Source organism: Pinus tabuliformis, chromosome 1_2 (genome assembly GCF_031772625.1).
Source record: "Pinus tabuliformis cultivar Carrire ecotype Pingquan chromosome 1_2, CPIR1, whole genome shotgun sequence".
NCBI classification, from domain to species: Eukaryota; Viridiplantae; Streptophyta; class Pinopsida; order Pinales; family Pinaceae; genus Pinus; species Pinus tabuliformis.
In genome coordinates this window covers 593,399,396-593,415,707 of record NC_142298.1, presented here as the reverse complement: position 1 = coordinate 593,415,707, position 16,312 = coordinate 593,399,396, and the positions used below count along the sequence as shown (strand labels likewise).

The window sequence follows — 16,312 nt, the reverse complement described above, 5'->3', positions numbered from 1 at the left end:
TAAAATCCCAACAATATGTCAATAACTAAGTTAGTAAATAGTAAATCTTAATAATTATGAAATGTACATCTAAATATGATCATCATTTCGTATTAGACTATTATGAATCATAATTATCATTTGACATTTCTGCAATCATCAATGTAAAATTGTAAATCTAAAAGTAAATTACTAAATTGAATCCATCATTTGACATATGCAATGTTCCATCTAAATTCATCATTTGGCAATGGGCATTAATATTATGCAAGGTACATCTAAATTAAATTAATCATTTGACAATTGAAATTACACAATGCACATCGAAAGTAAATTCATCATATGACAATGACATTATGTTGAAGTCTAAAATAGCCATAGAATACTAAACTAAAAGTAAACATAGAAAGAAGTGAAATACTAGTAAATTTCTCAAGAAGTATCAAATAATAAATCGTAGCTCCAATTTGGTGGCTCCAAGTCACAAATGAAAATCATAGCTCCAATTCGACAGCTCCAAGTCACAAAATGAAAATTGCAGCTCCAAATGTCTCAGGCCCCTGGTCAATGGTAAATCTGAATCACAACAAATTGTAGATGGAAAATGTCAAGCGCGACAACAAGAAAATCTCGGGTGGCAAGGTAAAATGTCGAGCAACAGTAGAAGGAAAATGTCAGGCAACAAGGTAAAATCGTAGGGTTAATGAGAAACGAATGAGAAATGTGAATGATTATGTTTTAAAGTTTTAATTTATCCTTTAGTTTTTATTTCATTTTTTTAATTATATTAAAATTTGTAATTTTTTATGTTTTTAATTGTTATTAGCAAAAAAATTTGGGGGGACGCTTTTCATCACCAGAAAAAAGTCCCCTCAGAGTTTCCCAAAAAAGGGGACGTGGGGAAACATTCCCCCAAGAGTTTCCCCGTCCTGGGAGTGTGGGGGAGCGAGGAAGCGTGTCCCCCACCCTGGGGGATGCGTCCCCGTGGAACACTGCTTCCATCAAGTCTTTTATGGCATGCTATGTTTGGACAGTTGAACTATGACAACCTTCGTTTGTTGAAGAAAAATGGTGTCACTGGTTTGCCAACTATTCCTAGGAAACTTAAGCAATTTGATGCTTATATCATAGGAAAGCACAACAAATAGTATTTTCATGATTCTCATTCTAGAGCAGTGTTGCAAACATCTCGATAACATCCCGATTTTATCTCGAAATCACGATGTTTTGTCCTAGCCAATGTTTGCCAATTTTTACAGACATTTTCCCGGTTTTTAGTATTTTTTGGTTTTCCAGACCCTTGCCGATTTTATCCCGATGCCGATGTTCACAACATTGTTCCAGAGCACATAGAAAACTTGAACTCATTCATTCTGATTTATGTGGCCCAATGCCTGTTCCTTCTGCAAATGGTAATAAATATATGATGACATTTATTGATGACTACACCAGAATGTGTTGGGTTTATTTATTGAAGAACAAATCTGAAGCTTTTGAAACATTCAAGAACTTTCATGCATGGATTGAAAATGATGCACAATCTCATATTGGCTCTATTTGTACTGATAATGGAAAATAATATACTTCAAATGAATTTGAAAACTATCTTCGCCAGCATGGGATCAAACATCAAACAACTGTGCCTTATAATCCCCAACAGAACAGAGTAGCTGAAAGAATGAACATGACAATCTTAAATATGGTATGTTCGATGATGTTTTTCAAGAATGTTAAGCTGATGTTTTGGGCTGATGCAATTCTATGTGCTATGTATATAAAGAATAGGTGTCCATCTCATGCTATAAAAAACAAGACTCCCTATGAAATGTGGTATGGCCACATTCCTTCGGTAAAACATCTTAGGGTTTTTGGTTCCACCTGTTATGCCTTGATACCTAAGGAACAAAGAAACAAACTCGGTGCAAGGAGTCAAAAATGTATCTTCTTGGGGTACTTAGATACCTCTAAAGCATACCGTCTCTATGATGAAGTTAATAAGAAGTTTATAATATCTAGAGATGTGATCTTTCTTGAGTATTCTGAGACTGACAATGTTGTTGAGCGACAATTTGATCGCTTGGATAGATTCAAACATGCAAAGTATTTTCAAGGGTTTGATAATGAGATTCCACATCTTGAAGGGGGGATCCCTTTACTGGATCAATCTATGGAATCTCCTTTTGAAGCACTTTCTCCCCTGCATGAAGCTCCATCCACTGATGACACTTTGAGTGATGTGATTGACAAAATTGGGAGGCTAAATCTTGATTCAGCCCCATCTCAGTGAAATGAGCAGCCTGGGCCATCTCAGAAATGTCCTCCAAATTGGATGACAAAGACACTTGAAAGTGTTCGTCCTTATGAGGTTGTAAAGACAAGAATAAGAAGCTCTTTTAGACAAAATGGAGGTGATGTAGACGATCCTGATTCACTTGTTGATATGGATGTTTCATATGATTGTGAATTGGATTTGTCTACAAATTTCGAACCAACTTCTTTCAAAGAAGCCGCTTCTCCCGATGAATGGAAAGAAGCAATGCATAAAGACTATGATACTTTGATAAAGAATGGCACCAGGAAGCTGGTTAATCCTCCATTGTGAACCAAGCCAATAGGATGCAAGTGGGTCTTCCAGAACAAGTATAAATCAGATGGCTCACTTGACAAGCACAAAGCCAAGCTTGTGGCAAAAGGTTTTGCAAAGAAGGAAGGAGTTGATTATGAGGAGACTTTTTCCCCCATAGCAAAATGGGCTACCGTCCGGACACTCTTTGCCTTGGCAAATCAGAATGGTTGGAAAGTCCATCAAATGGATGTAAAAACCGATTTCTTGAATGGAGATTTGAAAGAGAATGTTTTATGTCCCAACCAGAAGGATTTGTTGTGAAGGTTCAAGAACACAAAGTATGCAAGCTTGTAAAATCCTTGTATGGCTTCAAGCAAACACCATGAGCCTAGTATGAGAAATTAACTGAGCATCTTCTGAACTCAATTTCAAACATTATGATCTTTATGATGCAACTTTGTTTGTCAAGAAAGTTGTCAAAACAATAATATATCTTGTGGTGTATGTAGATGATCTTTTGATGACAGGGAATAATGAGAACTACATTGCATCCATAAAGAAAGAACTGAGGAAAGGTTTTGAAATGACAAATTTGGGCTATGTTCACTACTATCTTGGTATTGAAGTAACCCAACATCCAAAGTTTATATTTCTCTCTCAAAAGTACATTGGAGATCTGTTGAACAAGTTTTGCACAACTGAGTGCAATCCGTTGACTACTCCAATGGAACATAATTTAAAGCTCACATCCACTGAAGGAAAAGAGTTTGAGGATGCAACAAAGTACATACAACTCGTAGGAAGTCTCAAATACCTGACTACTACTAGACTAGACATTTCATTTGCTGTTGGAATCCTCTCCAGGTTTATGCAAAAGCCTTGTGAGGGTCATTGGTCTGCTACAAAAAGAGTTCTAAAGTACTTGAAGGGCACTCTAGACTTTGGACTCAAGTATACACAGGTGGGTGACTTCAGCTTGATTGGATACCTAATTCAGATTTCGATGGAGATAAAGAAACTGGAGTATCTACTTTAGGTTATGTTATGAGTCTTGGATCAGAAGCTGTCTCCTGAAGGTCACACAAACAATCAGTGCCAACGTATTCCACAATTGAGGCAAAATATGTGGCAGTAGCTGAAGCAACAAAGGAAATTTTGTGGCTCAGGAAAATTCTAGAACATTTGCGGGAGAAACAAGTGCATTCAACTCCTCTTTTGATTGATAACACTTTTGCAATAAAGTTGGCCAAGAACTCAAAATTCCATGATCGAACGAAGCACATCAATACAAAATACCATCTGATTCGACATCATGTTGAGGCCAAGGCAATCCACCTATGACATTGTTCCACAAATGCACAGATTGCAGACATCTTCACCAAAGCGCTTGGGAGGGAAAAGTTTGAAAGATTCAGGATGATGCTTGGATTCACCAACATCCTTTAGATTAAGGGGGGGAATGTTGACACCTAAACTTTGTGATTAGGAAAAGCTATGTAAATATTGTAAATAGAAAAATAAAAGAAGCTGGAAGATGAAGAGACATTGGGAGATAAAATCCAATTGCCTCCATCTCCTTGTATATATTCATATTCTCTCTTAATGAAAAACACAATTTGATTTGAAGTTACTCCTGGCTTGACAATATGGTTTTTGAAATAGAGATGTCATAGAAACATGACCACCTAAAATATTCAGAAATGAGAAAATACCACATTTGAAAAATATAAAAAAGTAAAAAATAATATTTTTTAATAGCAAATTATAAGAGAAACCTGAAACAATAAATGAAGTCAACAAATTAATAAAAATGCCATCTACATACTAAATACTGTATAGTATTACATTATGCAATGTCCAATTAGCATTATAGATTAGGCTATTTATGCCAACATTTAAAATGAGCTATACAAAATTCACTTAGCTCTCAAAAATTGAAGATAATAAACTTCAAGTTATAATCATTAGGAGTTTCCTTTAACTTATGGTTTAAATCTACTAGACATGCCCATAAAATCTTTCTAGTCCAAACCATCCACCTTAATTGACGTTGCTACCCTTGGGATTAATTTCTGCCAAAATATGTAGTTGGTTGCCCTTATATGTTGACCATGGTGTTAGTTATGTAGGTTGTAGTATTTGCAATGTACAAAATGAAAGAAAGATGCAAAAAATGTAGGAAATACATAATTTGTCGAGCTTTTTTATTTCTTCTTCGATAAAAAAATTGTTTTCTTTCTTTCTACAGGCAATGTGTTTGTGTGTGTTTTAAATTTGTAGGGGCCATACAGGTCTCACAGGTCCCAGTCAAGTGTTAAGAGGCTAAAAATGCCCCCTCTAGGCCATAGATAGCCAAGAAATGACTTAAAGATATTTCTAAAGTAGGACGTGAAAAGGAAATGACTAGGAAGCATTCTTGAAGTTTTTGAGGCATTTCAATTTCCAAAGTGTTCTTTGAGGGTGGGGTGAGTATTTAACATAAAATAAATAAAATATCAAATGCAAATACTACTACTAATAATAATATATTTTCTAGGGGTCATAACCTTTCAACATATTCTTTCTCCTTGTGACTCATCATTGTGTATATATACTGTCACGAAGGTATATAACTTCATTCACCATACCTTATTCAATATTTAATATATTTTGTACTATATAGATTTCTATCTATTATTCTTTTTACGTTGGATATTTCTAGAGTGAATAAACATTGCTCATTTCATTGGTATTAGAGCACATTTTGATATCGATCTTTGGTCATGTTCTTTTTAGATTTCATTTGATTTAGCGTTTGTCTACCCCACCTTTTTCAAACTTTCTCTAATCTTGGTCTTGGACTATAACTTGACAACTGGCTAAGTATTAAAGGAATTTTGAGGTAACAAATGGGCTTCAAAACAACAAATAGACTAGAAAAATCAACTTTAAAAGAACCGATATGATTCATGATGATGGTGTCAACCGTAAGGGTACATATATTGGGAGGGAAAGGAAGAAAACTACTATTTTTAATCTATTATTGACTTATCTCTTTACATGTTTACTCAATTTCAAGTGTAAGTACTCATTGGATGCAAAATCGAATTCCGCCTCCAATGAGCATTGATTCTGCATACTTTTAATAGATCCACAGTGAGATGGACTAGAAATACATGAAAAATGTGTTTCTTTTCAAGTAGAAAATGTGATTTTTTTTATTTTTTTTAGTAATATTCTCCTTTAAGAATTCACAACTCTTATTTTAAAATTTTCCTTAGGCGTGTCATTTTAGACCTCAAATTTCCCTAATGGAAAGGAAAAAAAATATGGTTACCGTCTGAAAATAAACTCAAGGAAGCTAGGTTTAGGACCACTTGCTACCACCGCTATACAATATCATGGGTTATTGAGAGTTGTTGTAATAGATGGCCAAAATATGAAAATATAATTCCTTTGTTGTTAATCGTCATACTGTTTATGAGAGACATTCAACCCTACATCCCTCTTTGGAATTCGTGAGAAATTCGAGTTATTAGCCACCACCATATTTACCCATGTAGGGATGCACCAATTATCAAAAGTCGTGATCTAGTGTGTCAACGACTAATCAAATCTGGGATTGATTAATTAGAAGTTGATCGCGTAGCTGAATTGTGGTCAAATTCATAACAATGCATTGTATTTACTGTTGTAGGTAAGGCAGATGAAATATTTATGGCATGGAAAAAAAAGTAATGCTCAAGAAAGAAAGAAAGAAAGAAAGAAGAAAGAAATTATTTTAACGTCCACAAGGCTAAAGATAGCCTATGGGACAAATTGCTTCACCATCTGATGCCTGTATTCGACCCTTTTCTTGTGAAGCCTCACAATAAACGCTTCCAAATTCTCGACAAACCTCTCACTGAATAAATTATCCCAAGATCTAACTGCCAGAATATCTGCATAACTTTCCATGTTGTCTTGAAGGCCTTGCATACTAAAATGAAATGCTTTTCCATTTCCACTTTTCCAGAAGAGCAAAAAATACACACTCTTTCTTCCCACACTTCTTTTGGCCTTTTCCAGTGCCCTGTTTCACAACGAAGTTGATGAGAATTAGTCCTTAACTGAGCAATAAGAATTTTGTCTCTCTAAGAAATATTGGCCCCTATGTACGCTTTTTGTTGATGATTATGAGTGGGATTAAACTCTTCAATATAGTACTTTTTCTTTCTCCCTAGCTCCTTATCCCAAGTATGCTTGTGGAACTTATCCATAACAAAAGCTTTTATCTCTTTATTGTTTGTGGGACACATGTTCAAGCAAATACCCCATTTACTAAACCATTTGTTATTTTGTCGCATCCAAGTCTTCTTTCTTTTGCACAATATGTCATTAAAGACAACCTTAGGCCATCTGCCCTCTTCCATTTGCTCAATTTTTTTTAAATATCTTATGTCTCGCATCATAGCAATTGCTTTAATGGGAGAAACCCCCATTTCACTTAACAAGATAGCATAAGGAACTGCACTTTTAATTTTGAATTTGTTTGTAATCAAGCGCTTCTGAATTTTCTCAATTTGTTTCCACTGTATGTTGGATGTACTGCTGGCCCACAATTCACAACCGTAGAGAATCACTAAAAGCCCAAAAAGAGTTTAAGAAGTAAAGTGAGGGTTATAAAGTTAATGCCTAACCAAAGAGTAAAAGTGAGGGTTATAAAGTCGTGTTGATTCGAAGGTTAAAGGAAAGATTACTAATAATAATAATAAAAGTTTCATTACCTTCATAGTACTTAACCTTCCAGGGAACATTATAATTATTATTCTTATATATTGCTAATGGTGATTTTAGTAAAAAAAAGTAAAAGAAGTTGAAGTGTTAAAGAAAAATTATTATTACTTTCCTTTGAGATTTTTTTATAAGGTGATATATATATATATATACCATGGTGAATTGGTAACTTGTTGGAGTAATGTGGGCAAGGCCCAAGGAAATCTCGTAGCTGCCACTATAACACCAAGAGTATCCAATAGCCCGCAAGCCAGATATACCAAAAACTCATAGTTCAGCCGAGGATCGAGATGTTCGAAAACCACCAAAAACTAGAGCCATGATCCCAGATTCAAATGGGACGCCTGTTTTAATTTTTTCTAGCCTTGCTATGACAGGTCATAGTGTTTCCCCATGGAATTTGTGTTGGAAATAATACTGAGAGGGGGGGGGGGTGAATCAGTATTATCAAATCAATATAACTTTTTCATTTCCATATTAAGATTCATATACGCCACTTCAGTTAAGTCAAACTGCGTGTATACGCAACTATGTGTAATGCAACAAGCGTATATCTAGTAAACTTATGATTCAGTTAGTTGATCCTTAATGAATGCATCAGAACATTATTAACGATATGAGTAGTAATCAGGAGCAGTAAAACATAACAGATCATCACACATAATCAACACACATGAACACTGAGATGTAAGGTGGAAACCACCTGCTGCAATTTGTCTCTATCTTCTTTTAATAAGAAACTTCTTTTTACAATATTTCTGTATTGGTGCAGTCTTATACCAGTACACAGGTTTCTACTTGCAGAAGGCTACAACCTTCTCTCATTCTCCAGCTTCTCCTGGAAGGGAGCTGCAACCCCCTTTGCTCTTGTACTAGCCGATCCTTTTACTAGTACGTAGGTGCCGACCTACAGAAGGCTACAACCTTCTCTTTCTTCCTCCAGGTACCACGTTTCATAAATTTTCAGATTGGATACTCATGGAACACATCATCGTAATCTGAAGGCCACGTTTCATCCAATTTTCATACTGGACCCATCAATATCATTGAAGCACACAATCAATCAACACTAACATCATCAATCTCTGAATCACCCAATACTGAATCACTGAAACCCAGTCAACAAACTGCAATCACCAAAACACAGAGCAGAACACAGAACTCTACAACAACGTTCAGATCTAACTGTATCATAAAAAATCATGCATCAGAGTGCATACGCTACTTGGAAGAGCCGAACTAGCATGTATACGCAACTTCACCAAAGTGAACCAGCGTATATGTCATTAATTACTTACTTATGTCTTCGCTGCACTTCCTGACTTCAGACATAACCAGATCATTACATATACAAGGATAATATGTATGTTAGCAACCAGATCTAGTCCATCAGATCACATAAAGATAAGTCATTATGATCCTGATCCATTATAGATGTCATCCATCCACACTGAAGCTAAACATAATCAACCAATCTGAATATGCAGAATACTGACACCAGTAAACAGTCACCAGAACTCAGACTTTGCATCAACTACCAGAACCACCTGTAACTTCAAATATCATAGTGTATATGGTATACGCTACTTAGATGTATATAACCTGCGTATGTACGCGCTTTTGTCAAAGTCAACCAGCGTATACATCTGTAAATATTCATTCATGAGTTGCAGCTATTTCAAACTTAAGTTATACCCAGATCAGAACATTACATGCGTCAGTATACAGATCTAGAATAAACATGATCAAACCGTATAGAGATGATTCATTCCACGCCATTAGATCCCGATCTATCCTTAGATCTTGTTCTCCATCAACCGCTGAGATTCCTCCTTAGCTTAGATCAAGCAAAGCATCATGAACCCATAACCTGCATACTAGATCTCATACTTCATCAGATATTCAAGACTTTCTTCGTTGCTTTTGCCTAATGACCTTCTTTTCCTTTTATAGTCTTAGGCCTTACTCAATACCATGGTCCAAAACCATTTAGAACTAATATTAGGGATCCAATACCTAGGTTCAACACTTCGGACGCAATACCAAGATCCAAAACCATAGGTCTAAATACCATGGACCCAAAAATAAGTTTTGTCACATGTACGTGCTTTTCCGTGCATGAAAGTGCGTGCATACGCATACGCGACTTTTGATTAGCAATCCCGCGTGTATATGCGCCTTTGTATATAGTGAACCTGCGTGTATAACTTGCGTGTATACACTACTTGGTATATAGCAAACCTGCGTATATACGCGACTTGGTATATAGTGAACCTGTGTGTGTACACGACTTGGTATATAGTGAACCTGCGTATATATTTTTCTTTCTTCATTCTTTGTACTCTGATCATCAATTCTTTGCTACTGACCTGCTACACTATGATCTGTCATCTGTGTGAGTTGCCATCAATGACAACACTTGTATCATAATGCCAACAATTTGAAACCAGGTGGAGGGATAACATCCCAGTGAAACAACCACCTCATCATCCCACAAAGAGACTATATATATATATAAAACTATAGTTACAAGAAAATATAAGTGGGTATGCAACTTACTAAGATCCTACAGTTAATATGCTTCAACGAATCCTCTTTATTATACCCTTTTATATTTTCTTGCAACAATATATAAAGAGGATTCATTGAAGCATATTAATTGTAGGATCTTAGTAAATCGCGTACCCACTTAATATTAAAGATACTAATGAAGTAATTTTACACTGATCATGGTAGGGAAATATGGGAAGAATTTGGTTGACTTCAAACAAAACTCAATAATGGATTCAATCACTCAATAGAAGAATTTAGGAGAAAACAAGGAGGAACATTCAGCCTTGGAGTTGAAGCAGACAAAATCTGACTTGCAATTCAAGCATCAAGCATCAAGCATCACTCCTATGATGCATCACAACCCAATGTAATCAAAACTTACAAGTGGAGAATCAAAACCTCAGGATAAAACTCGAGAAGAGATGAAAGACAGAGAAAATGATCTCCTAAAAATCATATTCAAGGGTTGTTCACAAATTAGGGAACTAAAAATTAGAAACAATTCAGTAAAAAATTACAAGAAAATCAAGATCTAAAGAAAAAATATGACAAGGTTGTCTTTGGAAAGGATGACGAAAATTGTCATTGAAAAGGTCTGAATCAAAGTTGGGTTACACAAATCAAGAAGCTTAAAAATGATAAATGTTCGCCACAAGATGAGTGAGCACATTTACCAACAAGGAGAAATTGATTAGTAGAGAAACAATGACCGATCCTAGTGAACTAGAGAAGTTCTTAGATGAAAATCCAAGTCATGGAGAAATGAACCAATGCAAATTCAATCAACATCATAACTCAGAAAGATGCAAATCCAGTTTAAGTGAAGATATCTTCAAATGTTGTGGTACAGACAATGGAAAATCCGAGAATCTCTACCAATAAACTTTTAGGGATCAATAGAGTGACACAAGTGTGCCAAGAAGGCATATTACCAAAAGTGAAACAAGAAACAGTACAAATATGGTAAGTAAAGTTCATATTACAAGGATACCTTATTGACATCCTAATCACAAGAGCCAATACCTTAACCAATTAGTACACCAACATTGCTTTGAACCTAAGTCACAGGACACGTCGACCAAGGTCCCGTGTCCCGTATTTTACGTGTCGGACACGAAAACAGCCCTAAAACGTGTCGAAAACGTTTTTCATCGTGTCCTGTAAAATGTAAAACGTATTCGCTGGTTTTCGTCATGTCATGCATCTGGAAAACGCGTATTCTGTTGATAGAAAATGTTGCCTGCATAAGCTGCAATTTTTTTTGAAAGAAACAAATAATTTTTGAGTGGGGCAGCGGAATGATCAAGTCTAGGCCCTAGTATTGATATGCTATTCATTGTAATGTTAAATTCTTAAAGTAAAAGTGACATTCTCCTTAATCTTCATTTTCATCCTTTTACTTAAATTTTTAACATTACCATGAAATGACTCAGGATGTTTGAGAGTGGTTCCGGCCTCATTGGATTTCATATGGAGAAAATAGAATTTTAGATTTCATTCAAATGCAGCGCACTTATCAGTTCTTCAGGATTTCAGGATTAGGAGATTGTAATGTTTTCAGGTGACACCACCTGCCCGGGCTACCCCTGCCACCAGTAGAGGACGTGGTCTACCTCCTATAGCTCCTACTTCTAGTTCTTCAGCTTCTAGAGCATAGCAAACTCCACTGCCAACACCACCAGCACCAGCATATACATCTTGAGGGAAAGGGAAAGCTGTGGCATTTTCTCGCAAGAGAGGCAGAGGAAATCAATAGGATTAGACTTTAGTTATTTTCTTATGTGCTTGTAAGTTGTACATGAACAATGAACATTGAATATTCAACAATCAAGACCAAGCATATCACATTCTAATTTCTAAATAGTAAATTTTGATTCTATTTATTTTTTTAAAGTGAACTATGAACTTTGAGAAGTAATTATATTTTAATTTGATTAGATAAGATGCAACCTGCAATTTAATATGGATAAAACACTATATTTTGGTATATATATATATATATATATATATATATATATATATTATTAAATATATATAAAACGTGTCCCCCGTGTCCTGTTTCCAGGTCGCTGCATTTCGTATTGAATACTCGTATTTACGTGTCCTCCGTGTCTCGTGTCCTCGTGTCATGTGACTTAGCTTTGAACAAAGACAATTTACCTACATCCTGAAGAATATCGACAACAACATTGTTGAGTCTAATAATAAAAGTTCATCTTGAGAATCCTGTAAGTGCAATGTTCTACAAAGGATTGAATTAGGATTGTTAGATCCTCTTACACTTCAAGGATTCTGCTTAAATTGTCTTGTATTGTCAACCACCATAACTTCAAGGACAAAGATTCATGAAGGCATCACAAACCAGAACAAAGGCAAAGATTTTCTGTAAAATTCTTTGAAGACAAAGCATCTTTGAAAAGATGGTCAATGTAATAAACTTAAAGTATATAAAATAAAATAGCAAATACAAATACAAATTACTATTACTAATATTAATAATATAATATGTTCTTAGGGTCACAAGCCTTCAACATATTCTTTCACTTTGTAACCCGTCAATGTGTATAGATACGGTCTAGAAGGCCACTCTATGTCATATCATTCATCATATCCTATTCCTTATTTTATACATTTTGTTTAGGGATTCTGTTTGTTATCCCCTTTATGTTGGATATTTCTACTGTACACCAATTGAACTTTGTTCATTTCAAGGGGGTTGGGGGAGAGAATTCGGGGTGTGGGAGTTTCCTGCAACTTATCTGCATATATTATCATCAAAAGTTCTTATATTTAAGTTTGTAGGTTGTTCAACAAAGATTATACCGTGCCCATCCATTCTGTGCATATTCCACATGTACATTATACGATTCATTGTTGGCCTTACAATCTCTTTGTTTATTATATGATAAACAATACACTGAAGCCTCTCGCAACTCTTTGAAAAAATAATTCTCAACTCCCAAGAAAATGAATTATGAAGAATTTCTTATACAATTTACCCGTATTTTTTGTCTACAAGTGGTTACAACTGTTCACAACATCCAACTAATTATGAAAGTATATTTCTAATACATAAGTCGATTCACTTTCTTTCTAAAAGTCAACTCAGTATATGATTGACAACATGTCATTTTATTGTAAAATGTACGTTACTTTATTACTGATTGGTTTGTTTCCTCCAATGATCATGTTGGATGCCTCATACAACCTCTTTTTATATTTGTTACAACTGTCTTTTCTCGGTGGATCTTTGTAGAGCTTGATTCGACTGATACTGGCTGGTTCAAACTCTAGCTCAAACTTTGTATAACTTTGGCCTAACCCCACTTATAGTGATCTCATTTTATAATTCAAGTTCATTGTTTGTTTTGTTCCATCATTTTATGATTCTCATGGATATATCAATCTTTTATTGTGCTTGGTCAAACAGTTGATGTTCTGTGCTATTATTTCAGTTGCACTTGGCCCAAAATTGTGGCTAACATTTCATCAGATAGAAAATTTCTCAGTTTCCTCACTCGTGTATGAGATCTGAGCCAGATATTGCACAAATAGCTTGCTTGGTCTTTCAAACAATAATAAAATGTCCATGCTGTTCCAACTGGGTTTTATTAAAATGGTTGTGAATATAACAGAATGCTTGTCTGTAAATATCAGATTCCACCTCAGGAAGAACTAAAACCAGTGGTCGAAAAAGTGAAAGATTTCTTTGGAAATGCTATGACGGGTGTGAAAGAATCTTTTGGTAGCATATCCAAATTAGACACGGGAGCAGAGGAAGATGCAAAAACTCCAGAAAAATAAAATAAATCTGAGTAAGTTGAGTTTTTTATATTCATTCTTTAACGTATTCTCTTCCTAATGCAATTTTCTTGTTTGGATAAAGATGATAGTTTTGTCACTACAGAAATATTGTGTATTTATTTTTCTCTAATTCCCAAAGTAAAAGAAATAGTTTTATTTAGAAGTGAGTCAAAATGTCATATGAGCAAATTGACTTTTTCTTTGGAGGAGGTAAAGCATGATGAGTGCAGTTTTTGGTTTGAAGTCGAGATCAAAATTTAGTTGTTCTATTTGCAAGCTATGATAGCTGTGGAAACTTGAACTTCTAGAATTGCAGTTGACAACAATTATTTTTTCAGGGCGGGGACGACATCTTAAGTTCTTGATTTTTGATTTAAATCACTCTCAGCCAACCTTGCAGCAGCTATGCAGATTTTGGTTTCCGTTTTTATTGTACAATCCTTCCGTAAAACAGGATTTGTTTATGCAATTTTTGTACAATATTTTAATCTATTCTGTAGTTCACTGAAGAGAGGTCAGAGTTTGAGGTTCAACTTACAAGCTAATGTATTCAAATACACATTGTAACTAGTTGCATTGCAACTCATTAGAATCTTCTCTTTTTGGTATGACTATAATTTGGGAGATTGTAATTTATGCAGAATGTTAGTACAAGTAAAAAAGGGAACCGTGTATGTATCTCTCTCTTTTTAATGCAGAGAACACCTTTCATGCCATTCTTCTCTTCCACTGATGTTATGTGATGTACAGGCTCCAAATGTTTTCTCAGTATCAGATTATAGTCACAAAGGAAGGCTTTAAGGGATCTCTACCTTCTACAATCACGACAGAAGTGTGGTCTCATGGTCATCTATTCAATGTGGGCTACTAGAAATAGAAAGAGGGGAAATGCTAGGTTGGAATATAATCTTTTGAGTGCTTGCTTTTGAGAGTTCGTTGTATGGTTAGCCCTGAATTTCAGGCCAAATAAATGGTTAGAAGCAATTGCTATATCTATTTGATATTATCATGTGATGTCACAAGATATCTTACTACTTCGGCATTTCCCTATATTGGGATTTCATTCCACCTTAATACTCCTATATCGAAATTATTCTGCTTTGAGTGATTGAGGGATAGGAGGGAAAGGAAGGCCCTCTTTTGTGCCCACCATAGTTCGAAACATAGATCATGGTTTTGGTTTTTGGGTAAGTTTTTCACCAACACTTTATTCGTAGTTTTCAAGAGGTACATAGGATTGCTTTGCCATTCTTTTTTCCTTGTCATAGGTTCAAAGTTCTGTTCCCCTGCTGTAGCAAGTCTTGTGCAAACTATTGGAATGATGACAAAATTGGTGATAGTGAGTACCTTGTGGCCCCAGTTTTCTCCTTCGGTTAAGTATTCATGTCTATGTGTAAGGAGTCTTGAGCTTGATTGTTTTTCTTGTCAAAGAAATATAGTTACTTGAAAAACTCATCCTTAGAATAATAGACCCAAATGAAATTAACTTTGTAGAACTAGGGTTTCTTCTAGGATTCTTTTGTGTTTGTCAATCAACCCAAAATGTATGTTATTTATAGAGGATGTTATGCAGTAATCCCCTATCTTTTTTATTGCCTTAAATTGTCACAATAAGGCTATTTAATGTCCCCATAGGTATATGTCTCTCACTCTAGGATCTTACTTTTTGTTCATCTGATGTGTCATTTTGGAGAATTAGAACACCATCTAAGGAATTAAATTATCTGGAAAAATTGTATTCCTAGTTTTATTAGTGGGAGGTTTGGAGTATTTGTGTTAATACTTGTATAGGATAAGTACAATATGAAATTAGTCTCAAAGGCCAGCTCAATTGATAGATGTTTTTGTGCTAAGTGCATAAAGGTCTCAGGATGAAAACTCATTGGGTCCATTGTGATTACTATCTGCTTGTGCCATTGGTGGTCAATTATCTTTCCATCTGAAAGGTCCAAAGAAGGGGCAAAGTTCCATTCTTCACTAAGTCTGTGAGGGTGGAGTGAGATTATTCCTTTGGAAAATTGTGATACACAATTTTAAAGCTAATTTAAATTTTCGTTGAGATAAAAGTTTTAGGCGCTGTTTGGCAACAAAATGATGCAATAAAAATTAAATAACTTATAATTATTATTTTGAATCTTGTTGATCATATAAATTTGTCGATGACTCTGTAATAGCCATTGTCTCACACATGTAATCATGAATCCATTTTATATCTCTCTTCATTTTAAATTTGCATGTCTGTTAGTCCCTACCCCAACAAAAGAGAGTTGTTTCCATTTTGTCTATTAGATGTAGATTAATGTAATTCAAACATAGGATTTCCAAAAGTTTGCGAAGGAAAATATTATTTTTCAATACTATTTGTTAAATTTTATGAATTTTCTATTGGCAAGAGAGATTGAATTAATCATTTTATTTTTGACTGATACTAATAAAGTTTTTTCCACACAAAATATTCAAAAGGTTTGGAATATAAAGAAATTAATGTAGACAATATATCAATAATATATAACAAGAACTACTTGGTAGTATGCCACTGTTTTGTTCATGTACATATAGTTTTTAGTTTTAGTTTATTTGGGTGATGGAATTATTTGAAATAAAAAATCTCACTAAAAATTTACATATTTATAATTTCAATTCTATTTTTATATT

The 16,312-nt window shown here is 34.8% G+C and overlaps 1 protein-coding gene across 1 annotated transcript in view; it reads left to right on the top strand.

The window, feature by feature from the left end:
• The window catches only part of LOC149207044 (protein HHL1, chloroplastic-like), a 119,925-nt gene extending 105,552 nt beyond the window's left edge, over positions 1-14,373 (top strand). The window contains exons 5-6 of the mRNA XM_089395655.1: positions 13,511-13,668; positions 13,996-14,373. Coding sequence (XP_089251781.1) covers positions 13,511-13,657 — 147 coding nt within the window. The 3' untranslated portion in view covers positions 13,658-13,668; positions 13,996-14,373. The remainder of the gene's footprint in view (positions 1-13,510; positions 13,669-13,995) is intronic.
• The last annotated feature ends 1,939 nt before the right edge of the window (positions 14,374-16,312 follow it).